The 18,985-nt window shown below is 40.5% G+C and overlaps 2 protein-coding genes across 2 annotated transcripts in view; one reads left to right on the forward strand and one right to left on the reverse strand.

The window, feature by feature from the left end:
- Positions 1 to 6,806, forward strand: part of LOC138851667 (peroxisomal multifunctional enzyme type 2-like) — a gene marked incomplete at its 5' end in the record, with an annotated part of 34,142 nt that extends 27,336 nt beyond the window's left edge. The window contains 3 exon segments of the mRNA XM_070081026.1: positions 2,128 to 2,245; positions 3,415 to 3,603; positions 5,262 to 6,806. Of these exon segments, the coding sequence (XP_069937127.1) occupies positions 2,128 to 2,245; positions 3,415 to 3,603; positions 5,262 to 5,485 (531 nt within the window).
- Positions 6,807 to 9,380: 2,574 nt separating this feature from the next.
- The window catches only part of LOC138850977 (uncharacterized), a 37,228-nt gene continuing 27,623 nt past the window's right edge, over positions 9,381 to 18,985 (reverse strand). Inside the window, exons 4-5 of the mRNA XM_070081027.1 lie at positions 10,768 to 10,937; positions 9,381 to 10,608 (exon numbers count right to left, since the gene is read on the reverse strand). Coding sequence (XP_069937128.1) covers positions 10,345 to 10,608; positions 10,768 to 10,937 — 434 coding nt within the window. The 3' untranslated portion in view covers positions 9,381 to 10,344. The remainder of the gene's footprint in view (positions 10,609 to 10,767; positions 10,938 to 18,985) is intronic.

Here is an 18,985-nt window from a genome sequence, read left to right on the forward strand (position 1 = left end):
CAGAAACTGATTAATTTGATTTCCGTTTTTTCTTATGGGGAAAATTAATTTGGCTAACGATAATTTCGGCATACGATGAGCTCTCAGGAACGGATTAATATCGTAAGGCGGGGGTCCACTGTACAATGCCTGCAGTTTAAAGGAGGGTTTTGGGATATTTGTGGTTTGGAGTGACACCTGAACTGTTGTATCTGAGTGCCTCTGCAAAGACAGTTATTGTGTCAATGATGGTGAAAGTGTTGAGGGTTAAAGATTTGAATGATGGTGAGTGTTTCTTTTTTGGGTCACCCTGCCTCAGTGGGAGATGGAAAGTATGGGACCTGACAAGCTGTTGGAGTGTGAGCAGGGTAATATTTGGTGAAGGGATTCAGGGAACCTGATTATTTTTATATAGCCAGACTTGAGTACTGGAAATGGGAAGTACAATGTCTGCACTTTAAAGAAGGGCTTACGACCGAGTTCGGTTCCGAGAAACCGGTCGTAAGTCGAAATGGTCGTAAGTCGAACTTTACTACTGAATATCAACAAAACATTTTTGTAATGACTTTATTTTATTGTTTTATTTTGGTATTTCATGTTTTACTTTACTTTTTATGCTGTTAGTACTGTATTTTATACTGTAAGGTTTAGGATAAACACTGTGTACAACACAAATAGTTGTTTATTTCCCAGAAATTTGGCATAAAAAACACGGTCGTAAGTCGAGTGGTCGTAAGTCGGATGGTAGGTGTATCTTTATATATGCTTCTAAACTTTTGTATCTGGGCACCTCTGCAAAAAGAGTGATTATGTATGAGTGAGGTGAAAGTGTTGAATGATGATGAAAGTATTTTCTTTTTGGGGATTTTCTTTTCGGGTCACCCTGCCTAGGTGGGAGATGGCCGAAATGAACAGTTACAGTGGTTTACTAGACTCTAATATGTATTGGAAGCTAAAAGTCTAATTGGTTGACTTCTGGATGGCAATGTTTTTATAAAGAAATGAAGGAATAAGGAAAAGATTATGAAGAAGTGCTACAGGGTGAGAGAGAAGTGAAAGTGAATGAACTAATGCTGATGATGGTTAATGGGAGGTATGTCACTGTTAGAAGAATTATTTACACTTAATTCATGTCTCATGATTGTAATTTATGTGGTGATAGCTTATTTATCAGGAAACAATACAGAATCTTCTGACACTGGTTTTAGTCAGATGTTAACCCAAGTAAACAATACAGTGTCTTCTGACACAGGTCTTAATCATATGTTGACCTAAGGTAACAACACAGCATTAGTTGGCAATGCTCTCACCTCACACACTGAGTGTCCATGGCTCAATCCACAGCATGGGTGGAAACAATGGGCATATTTCCTTAAACCTGCTATCCCTGTTCACCTAGCAGTAAGTAGGTGCCTAGGTGTTAGTTGACTAGTATGGGTCACTTCCTGGGAAACAAGATTGAAGGACCACAATGGAAATAGGATACAGTCCTCAGTGATGCACTTATTTTCTTGGGTTGTTCTCGGTGGCTAACCCTCTGGGTTAAAAATCCGAACAAATCTCATCTTAAGGAAACAACACAGTTTCTTCTAGCATTGGTCTCAATTAGTTGTTGACCCAGAGAAACAGCACATCTTCAGGTTCTTGTCAGAAGATGTGCTTCTTAATTTTTTATTATCTTAATCAGATAATGAACTAGGGGAAATAAGTCTTGGCACTGACAGCAGCTGACCTGATGGAGATATGTTCTATACCCTCTTTAAAAGCTAAAGGATTTCTTCATAATAGTGTGTACTCAAGATGTTGATTGCCTTGTGGGTATCTTAAACAGCTTCACCAGTATGTTACTGAATTTAAATAAATTTAGATTGTCCTCAATTTTAAATGTTTAGTCTATCTAGTTTAATAGGTCATACTCAAGGGATGGGCTAGGAGTAGGCAAGAAGGTTCAGAGGACATCTCCACAACCTTCTTATCTCTTTTAGTACAAATTTTACTGTAGTAACCAATTTATTTTTATTCCTAATCTTGGAAGTAGGTGTTTGATTATGTAATAAGAAAGTTTCTTATTAAATTTTTAATTTTCTATAAGTTTTGTGCTTGTTTGTTTAGACGAACATATTAAAAATGTAATATTTTTCTTTGTAGACCCGTTTTGCCAGATCAGTGATCCCAGGTCAGACGCTTGTGGTGGACATGTGGAAAGAAGGCTCACGAATTTTCTTTACTTGCACTGTTAAGGAAACAAAACAAGCTTGTCTCACAGGTATGCTAGAAGTGTTTCTGTGTTATTGAAAGTCTGACAATTCCTGCAATTCTTATTTTCTTATCCACTAACTTGGCTTTTCTACTGAATTATGCATGTTTTCATTTTTCTTTATATTTTCCTAGTACATATATTGTTAATACACGTATATTGTTACAGGGTGTGTAAAGGTAGAAAGTTGAAAGTGAATATAGATAAGAGTAAAGTGATGAGGGTATCAAACAATTTAGATAAAGAAAAATTGGATATTACATTGGAGGGAGGGAATATGGAAGAAGTGAATGTTTTCAGATATTTGGGAGTTGACTTGTCAGTGAATGAGTTTATGAAGGATGAGGTAAACCATAGAATTGATGAAGAAAAAAAGGCAAGTAGTGCAGCAAGGTATCTGTGGAGACAACATTATCCATGGAGGCAAAGAAGGGAATGTACGAGAGTATAGTGGTACCAATACTCTTATATCAGTGTGAAGCACGGGTTGTAAATGCTGCAGCGAGGAGGCTGCTGGAGGCAGTGATGTGTCGAAGGGCATTGTGTGGTGTAAATATTACGCAGAGAATTCGTAGTGTGGAAATTAGGAGGCAGTGTTGAGTTACTAAAAGTATAAGTATTCGTTAGAGGGCTGTCGAGATGATTTGATCATTTATAGAGAATGGAACAAAATAGAATGATTTAGAGAGCATATAAATCTGTAGGGGAAGGAAGGCGGAGTATGGGTTGTCCCCGAAAGGTTGGAGGGAGGGGATAAAGGAGCTTTTGTGGGCGAGGGGCTTGGACTTTCAGCAAGCATGCGTGAGTGTGTTAGATAGGAGTGAATGGTTTTTGGGACCTGATGAGCTGTTGGTGTGTGAGCAGGGTAATATTTTGTGAAGGGATTCAGGGAAACTGGTTAGCTAGACTTGAGTCCTGGAGGTGGGAAGTAAAATGCCTGCACTTTAAAGGAAGGGTTTGGGGTGTTGGATGTTTGGAGTGACATCCGAACTGTCTTATAATCAATATCTTTGCAGACATGCCCAGACATGTGAATGATGGTAAAAGTGTTTCTGTTTTGGGTCACCCTGCCTCAGGAGATGGCTAGCATGTTAAAAAAAGAAAAACACATTTGTAACATGTGTGCTTTTAATATTTTTAAAAATAAGTTTTTTGTTTTTGACTTTCTTTTCATACAGGTGGTTATGTGGATATTGTTGACAAAGATTCTCGGATGACTTCCACTCCCATCTCTCTGCAGTTATCTAGTAGTGCTGTGTTCCATGAAATTTCGCAGAGATTGGCAAACACTCCTGGTACAGCTGAAAAAGTGAAAGCCATATTCTTGTGGAATATAAACAAGAACAAGACACATGCTGCACAGTGGAGTAAGTAGAGAATGCATAAATATTCTGCTGTATTATGAAATACTTTATTCCTGTAGAAGCATTATCATTATTAAGCTTTGGGATATTACTAGCACAATTGTGCATTAGAAATATGCCAGTTGGAAATATGTATAGGCTAGTAAACTAGGTGGCTTCAGATACTGATGGAGGCATCACTGCTCTACAATGGAAAAAGTAGAGAGTGAGTTGACCTTTTCCAATGAATGCACTTCCATTCTGTGGTCTGAAATATTTTTATTTTTCACATTGCCCTTTCAGCATTTTTTTCACTTTGTTTCTTTAGCCCTTTCATTGTCCAGATCCCAAAATTAAATGTGCTCACAATATCTAGATTAAAAAAAAAAAAATTCTTCTGAAATGTTAGAGAATATTTTCTTGAAGGTAATGATATCAAAAATACAAAATTTTATGGAAAACTTACAGAATTAAACAGGCAGAAATTTAGAGGTCTGGGTGCATTTTACTCATTGACAATATCACCTGCTCCAAGTCCTATTTTAAGCCAATTCCAGTGCTCAGTTTGACTAAGTTCTTAGCTATTCCATTAATATGCCTTTCATTCTATCGAGTGAGTAAAAGAAAATGCACTTAACTGTCAAAATACCTCGTAAAGTGTACATAATTTGGTAATTTAGCCACTTATGCAAAATTAAAAAAAATTCCAGAGTCCAAAATAAACACTGTAGACATTATAGGCACTAAAGCAACAATCACATCCCCAAGCCTCTCCTATATTAGTGGTTGAGAAATGGAATGATTTTTCTGAAGTGGAGGCAGTCTCCACACAGTTTTATGAGCAGATATAAGAGGCCATGAGGGTAGGAAGGATTGACCAGCAAGTGGCAGGACCAGGAGCCTTGCAATATAAGTACAGTTAAATGCTATCAGTTCTGTTTAAAGTTACTGGTATTAATGGTTCATATTTTGTGGCATCTAAAAAATTATTCATTTCCATGTACTGTCCAGTACTATTGATTTGATATAACAGCTAAAACAATTTTGACTTGAACACTCAATATTAAGCAATCCTACTTGGTGTGTGGAGTGGCTGTACACCATGATTTAGGGCAAGACCCACAGCCCCACTTTGCCTTTCCAAAGCAAATGTGATTTAAAAAAAAAAATTGTGTTATTTAGTTTTGCTTAGGTTTGTCTATATTCAAAATTCAATCAGTCATTACATTCCCTAATCCCAATAAATGCAGTAATACACAAAGGTGGAGATTAAAAAAAAAAATACTTTCAGAGCATGAACAGCAAACAAGAAACCCACCGATTGCACGTTAAAACAATGTCAAATTATCAAATTTCAGTCACACACGTGACATAATTAACCAAGTGAGATACTATACTGACATTAGAAGGATGGGCTGTAATCCCACATGCCTTTGGCACTTAGTGTGAAAATGGTTGTATTAAATCATTTATCCTCAAACTTCATTCTTCGTATAAAATTTTTGGCAATAAAAACATTGTTTAATCATGAAACAAGCCAGTGAGAAGTTATTCAGAGCAAGGAAGTATAATATACTGTTGATTGATTCATTAAATTTGCTACAGTTTTTGTAGTCTGCCACTCTTCTGTAAGTATAGCAACTCAAGTGAGGGTTTTTAATTGAGGAAATGTCTTATTACAGCACTAGATTTGAAGCATGGCCCAGGGTCAGTCTATGAAGGAGCACCCAGAAATGGAGAGAAGCCCAATGTGACACTGACTCTGGAAGATGATGACATGGTTGCTCTAGTGACTGGAAAATTAAATGCACAAAAGGCCTTTTTGTCTGGGAAATTAAAAGTTTCAGGTAACGTGATGCTCACACAGAAGTTACAGGCTCTTCTTAAGCCACAAGCCAAGATGTGAGCACTTGCTCCAACGATGGAGTAGGAGAAAACTGAAAATTCAAGAATATCTTAACCATATTTAGGATCCTGTGACTAGCTGTGAGTAAACATGGAACATTTAATAGTGGTTATACATTGTATTTGATGTTTTTGTACGTTAAAGTTTTATATAGGTTTTGTAAAAAAATAATACTAATCTACTCTGGCAAGATCATGGTTTCACTTTTATAGATATTATGTTACTTATGACTTTTGATATACAGTCAGCTTTCCTATAAAGCTCCTCTGTTTAATGCAATTTTTTTGCAAATGCAATGGAAAAAGATAATACAGAATTGAATTTGTGAAAAGTCTTTTATTGTGCATGTTATTCTGTTTTGGATGCAATTTTTGAAATGTATTTACAGAAATCATTATAGACTGGCTTTGTAAGAGATTAACTGTAATGTTTAAAATATACATTGTCATATTCATGGTAAAGCAATGAACCTACAAGGGTCATACATCACCTGGGTAATGGAAAGTAATCAAGGTTGTTGTTCTGAAAACTAGCTCTAATTCTTTGGATCAGGAACCCTTCACCAGCATCAAGGCTTGACCTTGAAGGGTGTGTTCTGATGCACACAAAGGACCACAAGCTTTATATCATGGTTTGCATCTAGCTATAAATTTTGTAATACTGTACTGTACTAGTTATAAGTGAAACTAGTTTGTAGGAGAGTCAGTGGCAGTTATAAATTGATACCATAATTGTAATAGACTCCATGGGGAAGTGGAAAATTTTTTTTTCCGTAAGCCATGCATGTCATAAGAGGCAACTAAAATGCAGGGAGCAAGGGGTTAGTAGCCCATTCTGTATAAATTGCTAAAAAGATAAACTTCTGTTTTTCTTTTTAGGTCACCCAGCCTCGGTGGGATATGGCCGGTTCATTGAAAAAAATGTAATTGATTTATTAGGTCTAATCCCTACCTTGCACACCTTTCCATACAGCACTGTGTAACTTATGCTTTTAATGGTTGATTTTGAACAATTCATTAATCAAGACTTAAGGCACAAATTTTCATTGGTAACTTTCGAATAATTATCAACTGTTTACTTCTATTTTATTCATGGGGAAGTGTTAAACCTATACAAGTCATGCAGCACTTGGGAAATGGGTGGTAATACATCTTTATTCCTGCAGTGGAAGGAGGGTAGCCTTAGTTCCTTGGATCATAAATTATTATTATTATAATAAAAAAGAAGCGCCAAGCCACTTGGATCATAAAGCACGTCCATCCTTTGAAGGGATCAAATTGTTAAACCTCTTGTGGTTATTAAATTGATAGTGATTATAAAATATTGTATTTCTTACCTTCATAAAAAATATACCGAATGCTCTTTTGCATTTCGTATTGCCTGATATTCTGTATCTAAAATTTGTTTAGTCCTTGTGCTTCTTAAAACATCTAGTGTTCAGGATGGTGATGTGGGATATCATGCTTCATTTACTATTGGCATATTTGGTTGTACCTCTTAAGCCTTTCAAGGTCAAACTTTCAGGGTTGAATTAAAAAAAAAAAAAAAAAAAACTTATGAAATGATAGAGAATCTTTTTCCAAAGGTAATGAAACTAAAAGTGTGAAATTTGATAGAAAATTTACAGAATTATGCTCTTGCAGTGTGTGGTCTCTGCAATACTGACAGCGATTTTGCCTAATTTTAGCCTTATTTTTGGCTAATTCCACTGTTCCAGTCGACCAAACTCATAGCTATTTCGCTAGTATCCCTTCTCTTCTGTCGACTGAGTACAAGAAACCACTCATTTACCTATTTCAAGTACCCAATATTAATTAGAAATTGGTAATTTGGCCAATTTCACACAAAATTCCAATGCCAATTTAAGAATAGAGTCCAGAATAAACAATGTAGACATTCCTGACACTGAAAAAACATTTCTTCTGTTTATTAGTTATGTTCCCAGGCCTTTCTTATATTATGCTACTTTCCATTTTGAATTTTTATTCACACAAAAATCACTCCCTATGAAAGCAAAAGACTCTGCAAGAGAGGCAACATTCCCCCAATGAAAAGCGGGCACAACGAGTACATTGAAAGACAACACAATGAGTGTCCGGGGTCCAAGACTGTTCAACTGCCTCCCAGCCTACTTAAGGGGTATTACCAATAGACCCCTGGCTGTCTTTAAGAAGGCACTGGACAGGCACCTAAAGTCAGTACCTGACCAACCGGGCTGTGGTTTGTACGTCAGCTTGCGTGCGGCCAGTAGTAACAGCCTGGTTGATCAGACCCTGATCCACCATAAGGCCAGGTAAACACAAATATAGAAGATTTACTGTTATGCAGATTACTGCATTATTTTACTAATTGTATAAAAGATGTTAGTGCATTCCCAAATGCCAATTTGACGCATATTGGACGAGTGATGTCATTTGTGTACTCTGGAATATCGGCAAAACTCTAGCATTTCTACTACTTTGAGCTCAGCCAAGATCATCTCTGTTCCTATATCTTCCATTCTATCAAATGATACCAATAAACTGAGAATACAGTCATAAAAACCACATGAAAATACACCACAGTCACTGCTTTAAACCAAAAACATGGTCGCAGTTTTCCTCCCTCCATTATGCACTGCTTGCTGCAGGATTTTTTTTATATGGTGCACACTTACTGTATAGACCCATTCTTTCATCTCTAGGTGCAGATTTACCATTCACAGTTTATCCGAGAGTCGAGATCACTGCGTAAAACTACGGGACCAATCCTGGCTTCAGTACCATAGTACTACATAACCAACTGAAAGGGTTAAATTACAATGAAAGAATTTATTTGAAAATTTGTTGCAGTTACTTTATCTACAATGTTTCTCAAGTAAATTTGTTGCATAATAATTCCTTGTGCTCTCCTATTTGTTTCTACTTTTTCAGATACTGGCAAGTTATTGAGGGAATATTTTTAATTTTAATGCATTGTTTTCATTATAAGCTTGTACAGTGGACCCCTGGTTAACGATATTTTTTCACTCCAGAAGTATGTTCAGGTGCCAGTACTGACCGAATTTGTTCCCATAAGAAATATTGTGAAGTAGATTAGTCCATTTCAGACCCCCAAACATACACGTACAAACGCACTTACATAAATACACTTACATAATTGGTTGCATTCGGAGGTAATCGTTATGCGGGGGTCCACTGTATTTGTCAATTACTTGTTGGTTGGTTTGTTAGGTCTGAAGCTTATTTATGAGGGTTGACAAGGCTATTTAATGTGTACACTACCAATCAAAAATGCTTCAGTCCTAAACTAGGAAATAACGTAAAGTCAACGTGAACAGAGGTAGCATACGTGGTATATTTCAAGTGTATGCGTGTATTTGAAAGGACAACACAAGGCAGCAGATAGCATTGAAGGCTTATGCATGCTAAAGGGCTAAAATATTAAAAAAATTTTACAGATTGACAGTTGTTTTATATTCAGATTGTAGTAAACTGTTGTAAAGTACTGTTTTCTCAAAAACCCGCACATAGCTGAATGAAATTTTGATGACATTTTGGTCCAATTTGGACTATTAACTAGTCACTATGACTTCCTACCTTGGCAGCTGCCAAGGTAGGAACCTCTTAGTTTCTGAGGAGGGTCCATGGCCATGCAAGGGATGGTATAGGATATCTCAATAATTTAGCATCTAGGTGAATAAGTTAATATCTTAATTATCATGAAGCAAAAAATGGGGAGGCAGCTCAGAGAACAAATGAAAAGGAACTACATACCCAAACATTGGTCACCTCTGTAACAGATGGTACAGTTCTTTGGAAACCATCCCTTACCCTACCTGTTACACAACACCAGGATGGCACTTCCAGGATGGACCAAGTAAGGCTTAGCAAAACTTCCTGTTTACACAAGAGCACTAGCTGCATTCCTATTTCATTTATGACAATGAATAAACTAGAAAAAAACAGCAGTTGCCACTAAATCCATGAGCAACTTTTAGAGCACTGCACTAATGCTCACCCAAGACATATCCTGGAAAACTGACCTTTATGGGTTTAAGACCCTCCCATGAATATAATACTGTGCAGCAGCAATAATCCAGATAATCTCATTCCCTGGAATTATACATATAAACCTAAATGAGCCTGCAGAGTTTTTAGTTAGTGGTGAGAAAGGAGTTAAGAGCACCCAGCTCATTACCAGGACAAGACTAAATCATTCATTGTAGCCCCACATCCCGACCCGACTTTTCTAGTTGAGGCAGGCAAGCCCGTGTGCTGAAGACTGCATAAAGATTGTCCAACAGTAAAAGACTGAGTAAAGGGCTTTTATTACCTAGATAGGGTAGGATAGCATATTCATAAATATCCATTGATATTTTTTTGTACATAGCACAATTTTAATTTCTGATTTGTAGGTAGTAAACTTGTTATGTCAACAAATGTCTATGAATAGGGAAGAACAAGCTTGAGATGTGATTACCAGTGTCTGGGGAAAGGATTCATCTGTCAAATTTAAATTTTGAAGAAACTGTCTAAATTCAAAGGGTAAAGTTTAGCTCCAAGAGGTACCTGTGGAAACTGATATGAGCATGTTTACCTGGTATGAAGAGTTCCATTCTAGAGTGTAGTAGTGTATAAACAGTTAATGTTAAAGACAGAAATAGGTAATGAAATCCACATAAAAATGAATAGACTTATGACATGCTGAGCAATGAGTCTGTACAGCAAGACTGATTATTCTGTAATATTACACCTAATGTTGATATTTATCAATAAATCCTGCCATATTTACTGCTGTTTAATCAAGACACTATCCAGCGTAAGAATTATGCATTCATTCCTTTGTTTCCTTTTGTAATTAGCTACATTCCATGCACATTAGTTGGAATCTTCAGAACTCCTACTGGTGTTAACCAATGGCATATGTGCATTGGCAGGTAATTTATAGAAGTCAGGAGGTTTGTTACTGACAGTGGGCAGTGCCTGTCTGTCTTTAGTGGCTTCCGATGTACTGTAAGTGACATACATATCTGCAGCAGCTTCACTGTGCTGACTTCTGGATGCATGTAGGTTCTCTGCAGTGATGATGGTCTTGTGGAAGGTGTGGCTAGGGGCCAGCTGAGGCAGCTTGTACTTGCCATGCTAGTATCAGGAAGGAAACATGTACATGTATATAGTATAAGAAAGTATTTCCTTTACTGAAAGTGATACTTTCTTAATATATCATTTATAAACAAGTTTTATTACTTATTAAATGATTAACTTTAAAATATGCATACATTTAGTATACTAAAGACTTACCTGACTATGTTTAAATACTTTATAAGTAAAGAATGTAATTAAAAGTATGCAGATAATTCCAGCAATGATGGCAAGGATGACTGCATACATGGGTAGCTCATCCATCCCCCAGTAGGGAATGGCCTCGTGTGTTAGTTCAGTTTCATTCTTTTCTTCTGAAGTTGATGTACCTGGAGAATAAAAGAATTTTGAACCTCATTCTCAACAGTGGGATGAATTTCCACTGGTAACCAATTTAATGTTACAAGTGTGTGAGAGTATTTACTCATGTAGACTAAAGTGATGCTACATGAGAAGAGGAACTAAGTAATGTCGAAGTTAAAGAAATACCAGCAGAGTTAATGTAATACAATATGGTCAAGTTGGAAAGAAACATCAATGATTAAAGTATTTTTTCCAAGCCTAATTCTCTTACCTTCTATTAGTTAAAGCAATATATTATATGCTATATAACCCCCCTTTCCTGTCAAGGGAGGTACCCTGATGCAAATACAAGTCTCTTGATCCAAGAGACTGGACTTGTCCTTCCCTTCAATGGATCAAACCTGAATGCCTTCCATTCCCCAGGCACTGTATGACCACTACAGGTTTAGGACTTCCTGACTCACGGAATCATAACGTGATTGCACACAAACCACGGCAGTGGGGTTAGAACTCCTTCATTAACATAAATAACATCCCCATAGGCTGACTGCTTTCCTTCAAATATATAATTATGCGCTACCCAATTTTTCATAATATTCCTATTACTATAACTACTATGCAGCGCTGTATAGCCCTTGTGGCTTAGCGCTTCTTTTTGATTATAATAATAATATAACTACTACATATTCAAAAGTTAAGGGTCAGAGGTGAGGGAGTTATCAGTCTTTACTTAACAATCCTCCTTGCTTGTAAAATGTTCATGTATGTTTGTAAACAGCATTGTGAAATAACTAAGCCAGAGTTGTGTGTAGGAGAGAACCCTCTGCTTTTTTCTATAAAGCAGTAATGTAGAGTGGTAAGCTTGTCCTAATATACAAGTATAGTTAGAAGTAGAAATACAAATATCCAGATCTTCACTTTAAGGAGGTTATTAGTAGAATATTCAAGAGGTTACTAGTAGAATTACAGTAAATCAACCATTGAAATCACATTATGAAATTCTGTGTAGTCTGCAGTAAATCAAACAGGCTTCCACATGGATTACATGCCACTTTTGTGAAAATTGGTGTCACGCCCCTTGTGTATATATCCAAGAATTATCTACAAGCAGTATTAAATCAGGGAAGTGTTTTTGGGTATGCCCAAATGAGATCAATCTGTGGACTAAAATCACATTGGTATTCAAAGAGGATAACATTAAAGCAGCCTTCATAGAAAACCTGGAAGCATTCTATAACAGATGGGAAAATAACAAGTCTGGGGTGGATGGTGTTGCCCTTAGTGCAGATGCTGTCCTCACCGACAGTAACTGTATGACTGGAGGTGCTGGCCATGTAATCAGAAACTGTAAGGCTGGAGGAGCTGACCTGGTAGACAGTAAATGTGGGGCTGGAAGTGCTGTCCTGGTAGACAGTAATGGTGAGGCTGGAGGTGCTGCCCAGGTAGACAGTAACTGTATGCATGAGGGAATGAATATAAATGGCCTCGAGGGAGACAGGAGCTGTAGTGGGGAAACAAGTGTAGTCAAGGACAAGATAAAACCAATATTACAAACTAGTAATATCACAGGAGATAGCAAACAAGGGGATTCCACTAGTAATAGTGAGGATATATTACCAGAAACGACTGGCAAGAGCTCCATTGTTAGTACTACTGAGGATAGGAATGAGACAGGAAAGCATACACCAACAAGGAATACAGTCACAAAAACCCAAGGCAACAGAAACCAAACCTGTGCACATATTATGCACTTGGTATCTGCAGGCATGGGAAATCTGGAAAAACAGATGGGACGTGCAACTTTGACCACCCTCGAAAATGCTGTGCCCATATGACAACAGGAAAATGCAAACTCCCTTCCTGTAAGCTTTCTCACCCTGAAATGTGTCCCTCTTCAGTACAGGACAGTGCTATAACTTAAATTGCCAGGCACACCATCTAAAGGGGATAAAAAGATACAAAACATCCAGACCATGGGAAAACCTGGGTAGCCACAGCCACTCACGAGGGAGAGGTTTTTTAGTGCCAGGAAGGAAAAAAAACTGGCAGGAAATGGCGGAAATCGTACACCAAATCCAGTCATTTCTGGAGTGGAACCACAGTCGATGGCCTCCACTCCAAACCAACAGATACAAATATTAGTGCTGGAAAAAAAAAAAAAAAAAAAGAGTCCTCCCCAGTACCACCAATACCACCAGTCCATGACATTCTTCTTTGCAAATATACAGGGTCTAAAGCCAGCAACGAACAACAAAATACCTTTCATCCATGGACTGCTTGCAGAGGCAAATGCAATGTTCGCGGCTTTCACAGAAACCCACATAAAGGATCACTTGGATAACGAAATATGGATCCCAGGTTACAACCTATACAGATGCGACAGTGAACAGGCAAAGGGGGGGGGGGGGAGGGTTGGCCTGTATATCGCAGAGTCACTTATTTGCACAGAACTGCTTAATGCCTCAAATGATGTAGTGGAAGTTTTAGCAGTAAAGATCGAGGACCAAAACCTAGCCATTGTGGTAGTCTACAAGCCTCCGGATGCAACGTCCCAACAATTCCAGGAACAGCTGTTGAAAATTGACCACTGTCTGGAAAATCTTCCAGCTCCTGCCCCCAACATCTTGCTCCTGGGGGATTTCAACTTGAGACCCTAAAATGGAGGAATATAGCAAATAATGTTGTTGCAGAGACAACACCAGGAGGCAGCTCAGATGAGAACACACACACGAACACACACACACAAACACACATTGGGGAAGGGCAAAGAAGACCGCAGACACAATATAGTTTAGATGGCCAAAGACTGCAAACCTCACTAAAGGAAAAAGATCTGGGGGTGAGTATAACACCGAGCATATCTCCTGAGGCGCACATCAATCAGATAACTGCTGCAGCATACGGGCGCCTGGCAAACCTACGGATAGCGTTCCGATACCTCAGTAAGGATTCGTTTAAGACTCTGTACACCATCTACGTCAGGCCCATACTGGAGTATGCAGCACCAGTTTGGAATCCACACCTAGTCAAGCACGTCAAGAAATTAGAGAAAGTGCAAAGGTTTGCAACAAGACTAGTCCCAGAGCTACGGGGATTGTCCTATGAAGAAAGGTTGAGGGAAATCGGCCTGACGACACTGGAGGCCAGGAGGGTCAGGGGAGACATGATAACGACATATAAAATACTGCGCGGAATAGACGAGGTGGACAAAGACGGGATGTTCCAGAGATGGGACACAGACACAAGAGGTCACAATTGGAAGTTGAAGACTCAGATGAATCAAAGGGATGTTAGGAAGTATTTCTTCAGTCATAGAGTAGTCAGGCCATGGAATAGCCTAGAAAGTGATGTGGTGGAGGCAGGAACCATACATAGTTTTAAGGCGAGGTATGATAGAGCTCATGGGGCAGGGAGAGAGAGGACCTAGTAGCAATCAGCGAAGAGGCGGGGCCAGGAGCTGTGACTCGACCCCTGCAACCACAAATAGGTGAGTACAAATAGGTGAGTACACAAACACACACACGAACACACACACACACGAACACACACGAACACACACGGACACACACGGACACACACACACGAACACACACAAAAGCTAGAGGACCAGGCACACATAACAGGAAAGGCACTGCAATGGATCAGAGAATATCTGACAGGGAGGCAACAAAGAGTCATGGTACGCGACGAGGTGTCAGAGTGGGCGCCTGTGACAAGCGGGGTTCCACAGGGGTCAGTCCTAGGACCTGTGCTGTTCTTGGTATATGTGAACAACATAACGGAAGGGATAGACTCAGAAGTGTCCTTGTTTGCAGATGATGTGAAGTTAATGAGAAGAATCAAATCGGACGAGGATCAGGCAGGACTACAAAGAGACCTGGACAGGCTACAAGCCTGGTCCAGCAACTGGCTCCTTGAATTTAACCCTGCCAAATGCAAAGTCATAAAGATTGGGGAAGGGCAAAGAAGACCGCAGACACAATATAGTTTAGATGGCCAAAGACTGCAAACCTCACTCAAGGAAAAAGATCTGGGGATGAGTATAACACCAAGCATATCTCCTGAGGCGCACATCAATCAGATAACTGCTGCAGCATACGGGCGCCTGGCAAACCTACGGATAGCGTTCCGATACCTCAGTAAGGATTCGTTTAAGACTCTGTATACCATCTACGTCAGGCCCATACTGGAGTATGCAGCACCAGTTTGGAATCCACACCTAGTCAAGCACGTCAAGAAATTAGAGAAAGTGCAAATGTTTGCAACAAGACTAGTCTCAGAGCTACGGGGATTGTCCTACGAAGAAAGGTTGAGGGAAATCGGTCTGACGACACTGGAAGACAGGAGGGTCAGGGGAGACATGATAACGACATATAAAATACTGCACGGAATAGACAAGGTGGACAAAGATGGGATGTTCCAGAGATGGGACACAGACACAAGAGGTCACAATTGGAAGCTGAAGACTCAGATGAATCAAAGGGATGTTAGGAAGTATTTCTTTAGTCATAGAGTAGTCAGGCCGTGGAATAGCCTAGAAAGTGACGTTTTGGAGGCGGGAACCATACATAGTTTTAAGGCGAGGTATGATAGAGCTCATGGGGCAAGGAGAGAGAGGACCTAGTAGCAATCAGCGAAGAGGCGGGGCCAGGAGCTGTGACTCGACCCCTGCAACCACAAATAGGTGAGTACAAATAGGTGAGTACAAACACACACAAATACACACGAACACACACACAAGGTGGTTATAGCAGTGATGTATAACCCACCACAGAACAGCAGGAGGCCAAGGCAAGAGTACGACGAGAGCAATAGAGCGATGGTTGACACACTGGCTAGAGTGGCCAGAAGAGCGCATGCATGCAGGGCAAAGCTCCTGATCATGGGTGACTTTAACCACAAGGAGATCGATTGGGAGAACTTGGACCCGCATGGGGGCCAAGATACATGGAGGGCCAAGATGATGGAGGTGGTACTGGAAAACTTCGTGTACCAACACGTAAGGGACACTACAAGAGAGAGAGGAGAGGATGAACCAGCAAGGCTAGACTTAGTATTCACCTTGAGTAGTGCAGATATCGAGGACATCTCATATGAAAGACCCCTTGGGGCCAGTGACCATGTGGTTTTAAGCTTCGAATACACAGTAGAGCTACAAGTGGAGGAAGAAGCAGGAAGGCCAGGACGAATGAAGCCAAACTACAAGAAAGGGGACTACACAGGAATGAGGAACTTCCTGAACGGGGTTCAGTGGGACAGAGAACTGGCAGGGAAACCAGTTAATGAGATGATGGAATATGTAGCAACAAAATGCAAGGAGGCTGAGGAGAGGTTTGTTCCCAAGGGTAACAGGAATAATGAAAAAGGCAGGATGAGCCCATGGTTTACCCAAAGGTGCAGGGAGGCAAAAACCAAGTGTGCTAGGGAATGGAAGAAATATAGAAGGCACAGGACCCAGGAGAATATGGAGAGCAGTCGTAGAGCCAGAAACGAATATGCACAGATAAGAAGGGAGGCCCAAAGACAATATGAAAATGACATGGCAGCGAAAGCCAAATCTGACCCGAAACTGTTGTACAGCCACATCAGGAGGAAAACAACAGTCAAGGACCAGGTAATCAGGCTAAGGAAGGAAGGAGGAGAGACAACAAGAAATGACCGTGAAGTATGTGAGGAACTCAACAAGAGATTCAAAGAAGTGTTCACAGAGGAGACAGAAGGGGCTCCAGAAAGACGGAGAGGTGGGGCACACCACCATGTGCTGGACACAGTGCACACAACCGAGGAAGAAGTGAAGAGGCTTCTGAGTGAGCTAGATACCTCAAAGGCAATGGGGCCAGATAACATCTCCCCATGGGTATTGAGAGAGGGAGCAGAGGCGCTCTGTGTACCCCTAACAACAATATTCAATATATCTATCGAAACAGGGAGATTGCCTGAGGCATGGAAGACAGCAAATGTAGTCCCAATCTTTAAAAAAGGAGACAGACATGAAGCATTAAACTACAGACCAGTGTCACTGACATGTATAATATGCAAAATCATGGAGAAGATTATCAGAAGAGTGGTGGAACACCTAGAAAGGAATGATCTCATCAACAGCAGCCAACATGGTTTCAGGGACAGAAAATCCTGTGTCACAAACCTACTGGAGTTCTATGACATGGTGACAGCAGTAAGACAAGAGAGAGAGGGGTGGGTGGATTGCATATTCTTGGACTGCAAGAAAGCGTTTGACACAGTTCCAGACAAGAGATTAGGGCAAAAACTGGAGGACCAAGCAGGGATAACAGGGAAGGCACTACAATGGATCAGGGAATACTTGTCAGGAAGACAGCAGCGAGTAATGGTACGTGGCGAGGTGTCAGAGTGGGCACCTGTGACCAGCGGGGTCCCACAGGGGTCAGTCCTAGGACCAGTGCTGTTTCTGGTATTTGTGAACGACATGACGGAAGGAATAAACTCCGAGGTGTCCCTGTTTGCAGATGACGTGAAGTTGATGAGAAGAGTTCATTCGATCGAAGACCAGGCAGAACTACAAAGGGATCTGGACAGGCTGCAGACCTGGTCCAGCAACTGGCTCCTGGAGTTCAATCCCACCAAGTGCAAAGTCATGAGGATTGGGGAAGGGCAAAGAAGACTGCAGACGGAGTACAGTCTAAGGGGCCAGAGACTACAAACATCACTCAAGGAAAAAGATCTTGGGGTGAGTATAACACCAGGCACATCTCCTGAAGCGCACATCAACCAAATAACTGCCGCAGCATATGGGCGCCTGGCAAACCTCAGAACAGCATTTCGACATCTTAAGGAGTCGTTCAGGACCCTGTACACCGTGTACGTTAGGCCCATATTAGAGTATGCGGCATCAGTTTGGAACCCACACCTAGCCAAGCATGTAAAGAAACTAGAGAAAGTGCAAAGGTTTGCAACAAGACTAGTCCCAGGGTTAAGAGGTATGTCCTATGAGGAGAGGTTAAGGGAAATCAACCTGACGACACTGGAGGACAGGAGAGATAGGGGGGTTAGGTAAGACACATATGCAACAGTTAGGTATCTTTATTGTGAAACGTTTCGCCTACACAGTAGGCTTCTTCAGTCAAGTACAGAAAAGTTGATAGAAGCAGAAGATACTTGAAGACGATGTAATCAGTCCATCACCCTTAAAGTTTTGAGGTGGTCAGTCCCTCAGTCTGGAGAAGAGCATTGTTCCATAGTATGAAACCATATTGTTTCATACTATGGAACAATGCTCTTCTCCAGACTGAGGGACTGACCACCTCAAAATTTTAAGGGTGATGGACTGATTACATCGTCTTCAAGTATCTTCTGCTTCTATCAACTTTTCTGTACTTGACTGAAGAAGCCTACTGTGTAGGCGAAACGTTTCACAATAAAGATACCTAACTGTTGCATATGTGTCTTACCTAACAACCTGTCGGTATTTTATACCATTTTAATGTTCAGAGATAGGGGGGACATGATAACGACTTACAAAATACTGAGAGGAATTGACAAGGTGGACAAAGACAGGATGTTCCAGAGATGGGACACAGCAACACGGGGACACAGTTGGAAGTTGAAGACACAGATGAATCAAAGGGATGTTATGAAGTATTTCTTCAGCCACAGAGTAGTCAGGAAGTGGAATAGTTTGGGAAGCGATGTAGTGGAGGCAGGATCCATACATAGCTTTAAGCAGAGGTACGATAAAGCTCATGGTTCAGGGAGAGTGACCTAGTAGCGACCGGTGAAGAGGCGGGGCCAGGAGCTTGGACTCGACCCCTGCAACCTCAACTAGGTGAGTACAACTAGGCGAGTACACACGAACACACACACACGAACACCCACACACGAACAAACACACACGAACACCCACACACGAACAAACACACACGAACAAACACACACACGAACACGCACGAACACACACACGCACGAACACACACACGCACGAACACACACACGCACGAACACACACACGCACGAACACACACACGCACGAACACACACACGCACGAACACACACACGCACGAACACACACACGCACGAACACACACACGCACGAACACA

Source organism: Cherax quadricarinatus, unplaced genomic scaffold (assembly GCF_038502225.1).
Source record: "Cherax quadricarinatus isolate ZL_2023a unplaced genomic scaffold, ASM3850222v1 Contig1483, whole genome shotgun sequence".
Lineage (NCBI taxonomy): Eukaryota > Metazoa > Arthropoda > Malacostraca > Decapoda > Parastacidae > Cherax > Cherax quadricarinatus.